General features: G+C 37.1%; 1 protein-coding gene across 1 annotated transcript in view; it reads right to left on the bottom strand.

Moving 5' to 3' along the window:
* The window catches only part of LOC109376362 (stromelysin-2-like), a 28,348-nt gene that overhangs the window by 14,265 nt on the left and 8,083 nt on the right, over positions 1-6,000 (bottom strand). The window contains exons 6-8 of the mRNA XM_019632268.1: positions 5,833-5,989; positions 5,044-5,147; positions 3,705-3,797 (exon numbers count right to left, since the gene is read on the bottom strand). Coding sequence (XP_019487813.1) covers positions 3,705-3,797; positions 5,044-5,147; positions 5,833-5,989 — 354 coding nt within the window. The remainder of the gene's footprint in view (positions 1-3,704; positions 3,798-5,043; positions 5,148-5,832; positions 5,990-6,000) is intronic.

Consider the following 6,000-nt stretch of genomic DNA (forward strand, 5'->3'; position numbering starts at 1 on the left):
ATAAACAAACCCAAATGTGCATGTAAAGGGTTTGTTAGATAAATTATAGATGCATATACTAAACTACTGTGTAGCTATTTAATAGAATAAGGCAACTTCTGTTACTGATATAGAATAGTCTCTAGGATATATTAAGTGAGAAAAAATGAGGGTAGAATGGAATATAAAGTATGTACCTTTGCGGAAAAAGAGGCTTCACAGACATACTTATAAACACATAGAATAGATGGAAAGATATGAAGTCTGACAATTAAGTTTCTGAATTCATCCTAGAAAAAGTGCTAAATATCACTACGGTCACCTTTGAAGTACTCTCCTTGGGAAGCTATGCACCCACGCCAGCGCCTAGTCTACCCTTCAAAGCAATTTTGGAACTCTTTTTCTGGAATGGCCATCAGAGCTGTCATTGTATTACCCTTGATATCCTGAATGTCATAAAAATTTCTTCCTGTCAATATTTCTTTTATTTTGGGGTACAGAAAGAAGTCATTGGGGGTGAGATCAGGTGAGTAGGGAGGGTGTTTCAATACAATTACTTGTTTGCTGGCTAAAAACTCCCTCACAGACAGTGCCGTGTGAGCTGGTGCATTGTTGTGATATAGGAGCCATGAATTGTTGGTGAAAATTCAGGTCATCTAACTTTTTCACACAGCCTTTTCAGCACTTCCAAATAGTAAACTTGGTTAACTCTTTGTCCAATTGATAAAAATTTCTAACGAATAATTCCTCTGATGTCAAAAAAGTTTGGCACCATTATTGCAATAAGTTCACGAACTTAATTGTCAGACATCATATACATGAAATTAGTAGAAATTAGTAGCATTGCTTACCTCTGAAAAAGAGAATTGGGTAGCTGAGATGAGATAGGAGGGAGAAAAATTTTTCACTAAATAGATAGTGTTTCCTTCTTTTAGAGTTTGGATCATTTTCATGTACTTCCAATTAAAAAATATAGTGTAAATACTTAAATAAAGAAATTGGGCTGACCAAGTGGCTCAGTTGGTTAAGAGTTGGCTTAAGAGCATGAGCTCTGAGCAACAGGGCCGCTGGTTTGATTCCCACATGGGCCAGTGGCACTGCACCAGAGCTGAGCTGTCGCTGAGCTGCCAACAGGTGGCAGGATGGCTCAGCTGGTGTAACAAGATTGCCTGTTCGATGGTGGGCTACACCCACCTGCAACTAAGACTAAACTTGGTACCTTGAGCCGAGCTGCCTCCCAGATGGCTCAGTGGACAGAGTGTGCACTCTATAACAAGGCTGCTGGTTCGACTACCACATGGGATGGTGGCTATGCCCACCCACAACTAAGATTGAATACAGCACCTTGAGCTTAGGGACCACAAGGTGCAGACAGGAAGCCAGATGGTGACTGGCATCCTCCACAACGAAGATTGAAGAACAACAACTTGGCTGGTCCCCTTCCCCAATATTCCAACACTGTTCTTCTTCCCCAATTCCCCAATAAAATCTTTAAAGAAATATTTTTTTGCAAGAAAAAGCCCTTTGTGGTTATGATCATTACTGTCTACTAAATATTTCTGATTCTTTTCTCATACATATGGCAGGATATTATTTACTTGTCTTTGGTGTTAGATGAGGTAAATTTTCTTTGACCAGTGAAATGTAGACAGAATGATGTTTGTGATATTCACAGAGAGTAGTCAGTGTGAAATTTATCAAGAACTGTTTCCCTCTGCCTCACTAAAGAACAGAGCTCAAAGTGGTAGCAGTCACTCCATATAGCCTCATCGATCCTCATGATTCCCCCAATCTCCCACAGTTTTATTTACTCTGTTTTGGGCTCCAAACTCCTTTATCTAATAGCCTCTTGATGCTTTTACTTGGTTATCTCACAGGAATTTCTAAATTTAAAAAATGAGATGATTCCTCCTCACTCTTAAACATCTCCTACAAAATTGCTTCTCTTTCAGTCTCCCCTCAACTATGTTATAGCCTCTGCTATCTAAGAAGGTGCTCATGCCAGAAATCCAGGAGTTATCCTTAATACCTTTCTTTCCCTCTGAACTCTAGTCCATAATTAAATCTGAATGATGTTAAAACATATCTCAAGTTGAGTCATATCTCTCCGTCTTCCCCTGAGACCCCCTATTTTTGCCACCCTCCACTGTCATCTGTAATGGTGTTTTAAATTAACCTGTCTTCCAACTTTCAACATCACTTCCCATTCTCTCCAGCTAATCATTCAAAATATATAATGGCTTGTGTTGCTTCTCTGCTTAAAGACTCCTTCAACAAATCCATAATACATTTAAGATGAAACACAGCTCTTTAACACATCTGAAAGACCCTGAATGATTTGATTTTTCCTACCTGTCTAATATTATTTTATTCCACATCCACCCTCCAAGGCTCTAATCAGGCATCCATCTTCTTTCAGCACCTTGAACGTGTTGAGATTTTTTCACAACCTTGATTGTGTTGAAATTATTTTGCATTTTCTCTACCTAGATTGTTGTATCTCCTCCTAGCTATCCACCCGGCTAGTTGGGTTTAGATGCATTATTATTATTATTATTATTATTATTATTATTATTATTATTCCAGAAATACCTTTTCTTTTCTAACAATCAAACTTTAGCAGGTAGTTCTCCTGCCCCACAACATTATTCTCCCTTGCCACTCTGTCATTTCTTTAATTTCATCTTTATAACAAGTAATTATATATTAATTTGTGATCTTTTTGTTTGATCTCTTATTCCCACTAGACAAAAATTAGTGAAGTATTAAATGTGTTTTCCTCATTTCCCTATGCCTTGCATCCAAGACAATGCCTGTCATTTAAATGAATCAATAAAAGAATGAACCAGTTTCTATATGGAATAAAGCATAACTTAGTGGTGATAAACACATAGTGGTGTATTGCATGTTTATATGTTATACAATTAGTATGTGCACACAAACTCTTATCACTCAGGCACTGCCAAGTACTAAATGGTAACAAGAGAATATTTTAATGACACAGTGTGGAGGATATGACAAATGTAGTCTCCAGGGCAGTCAGGGAGCACCGCTGAAGAAACATTTGGGTTAAAAAAGAAAATGACTAGATTTCCAGCCAGTTTTGTTTCCCCACCTGCAAATGATGACATGGTCTAGATGATTTGCTAGTTTCCTAAGCTCCAATATTCTAGAATTCTATTTCCCAATTTTGTCCAGACCATTCCTACAGAACAACAATTGACTAAGTTTTTTCTTCCTTAGATGTGTAAGAACACTTACAATACTGGGGAGGTAAAAAATAAAAATCCTGTTGGTGGTGGTGAGAAGGGGTGAGGGCACGAGGCAGCTATATGCCCCATCCATGGAGTATGTGTTCCTACTACTAGCAGAATATCTGCTAAATGCTCAGTCCAGTGTGGTCATTGTATTGAAAATAAATTTTATTCTAGAAAGTAAGGAACAGGTTCAAAATAAAAATCTTTATTAAACAGTAAATGAAACACCCATAGAGATACAGTCTCTGCCTATTGTGCACAGGTGTTTCCCACTTCTATTCAATGTAACCCAATAGCAAGTGAAGCAGTCCTGATAAACGCTGCATGACACATGAAGATGTCTGCAAGGGTCATCCACTGTAGCCACTGTGCATGCTGGAAAATTAATCATTTTGACTCATAATAAACTATGTGAATAATAATTATATTCATTTAAAAGGAACCTGTCTTCTCCATATCTCACCTAACATAACCAGGTGTTACTCCTCAATATATGTGTCACCACCCAATCATTAGGGTCAAACCCAAACTTTGATGATCCGCTGAAGAAATAGAAAAATCCTGTAAATATAGATGAGGAAGATAATGAGGCATTCTTCAAATAAATCAATTTTACAACATGCAAAAAAAAGTGAGCTAATAATGAATGGCATTTATATTAAGTGGTTACTCTGTGCCAGGCACTGTTCTGAGTGCTTTACATGCTTTATCTCACTTACACTTACAAAAAATGTGTGAGGTGTTACTGATGAGAAAACACTTGAAAATTAGGGAGATGTTCCTACATCCCTACATTCCCAGGGTAATGTCTCTAATGAAAGATGGAGGAAGTCACTCCATCTCATCTGTCTGACCCCAAAGCCAGTGCTCTAACACATTATATTATAAAGCATTAAATTATAATTCAAAGTGATAAAATTCTATGATGTTTTAAAGCCTTAATTTATTTTCCTCTTTCTTCCCAATCTAGTCTTCCCCCACCAAGTCCTAAATACCGCTTAGACCCAGGAAATTGGTCCCAAGAAAATTAGGCCAATGATAAAATACACTGGAGGTTCACTTCCTGTTTTGCATACATTAAGGTCTAGTTATCTTAGTAACAAGATCATCAACCTGATGAGCATTATGATGGTCAAGCTCTGTCAGCTCCCTCCAAAATTCCTTCAGAACAAGAACAAATTTCACTTTCTTATCTCCCCACAACATTATTTTCGCTTGCTACCTTGTCATTCCTTTAATAACAAGTATATAACAAATTATAATAAATAATTACTAATTTGTGATCTTTTTTATTTTGATTTCTTACTCCCACTTGACAAAGCTAAATGAGAAATCAAATTTTATCTATTTTGAGCATATGGGAGGGCTACTATTTATTTATTTACATAAATTATGTAATGCAGATAATTGCAGACTACAACAGAAGGCCAGGCAAGTCTTCTTGGGATGGGGTAGGAGTGAATGGAAAATAAGATGATATAGAGAAAAGTGACAACCAGCCATTAGTAAACCTGGCTCACACTTGGTTGTATTTTTATGCCAACATAGTGACCTGAAAGATAATGGGTATGGTGTGAGGAAGTATCATCTGACTTTTTGTGCAAGTATGAAATAGAGACTTGGAAATTATTCAAGAAAAACAAAATTTAAACCTATTTGGATAAATTAGAAAGTTAAATTTTTCAGCTATTTCGAGTAGAAAGGACATAAGACTGAATGATTTGAAAATTGTTTTGATTCTCCACATCATTTTCATAGAAAATGCCCCATAGTTTCCACATTGGCAATGAAATAAGTGTCTTCTTACCAAATGCGTGTAATACAGCATCAACCTTCGGCTTAACTCCTGGAAAGTCATCACTTATCAGTCTGGGGAAGCCTTGATCCATGGACTCGCTATTTTCATCAAATCTATACCAAATAAAGAAATATAACTCAACATTGTGCAGAGACCCCATTCCATGCAACAGCATGATGTAATGTTAATGTTCCAGTGTGGAATCCTGGATAATTCTCAAGCAGTGTAAGGAAGTGTTAAACATTTTTATGATTACAGAAATATGTGACTTTCCCGGATTTTAAAGCTCAGCATGTAAAACAGTATTTTCTCCAGAAACAAAGATATCCCACTATTTTACAGAGGTTCCATGTAGATGTCTGAGATCAATTTTCTAAGCCTAGACATTCGTACAGCCCAAATGCCTTTCTGCCACAAACGCATGAAGACTGTATACACTTAAGATGCAAAGTGAATTAAATCATTTGGCTAAAAATAAATTTTTGGTTCTCTCTCACACTTGCCCTGTAGACCTTCTCTTTACAGCCTGATACATCTGGGCTTCATATGGTGGCCATTGTCTGGACCTCAGTTGGTCTCTCGTGATGTCTTTTGGTGTCTAGATATATGACCCAGTAATCAGGCACTCTAAGAGCCTTTTATTATATCTGGGAGGTTGAATAACTGTAAGTTTTCTCCTTCATAATCAGAAAGTTTGAAGTTAGAGGAAGTTAGAGGGTGGGGGTGCAGGATATCCCAAAGAAAGAAATAATTTCCCTAATTTAGGCTCTATACAAAATCATTCACATTGCACCTTACCTCCAGTATTTGTCCTCTACAAAGAAGTATGTTTTCTTTTCCTCATCAGAAACAGCTGCATCAATTTTCCTTATGGTTGGAGGAAAACCCAGGGTGTGGATGTCTCTTGGATAACCTGCTTGCATCTCAGTTCCTCTGATGGCCCAGAATTTATTTCCTATTGAAAAA

This window comes from Hipposideros armiger, unplaced genomic scaffold, assembly GCF_001890085.2.
Source record: "Hipposideros armiger isolate ML-2016 unplaced genomic scaffold, ASM189008v1 scaffold_1114, whole genome shotgun sequence".
In the NCBI taxonomy this organism is placed as follows: Eukaryota; Metazoa; Chordata; class Mammalia; order Chiroptera; family Hipposideridae; genus Hipposideros; species Hipposideros armiger.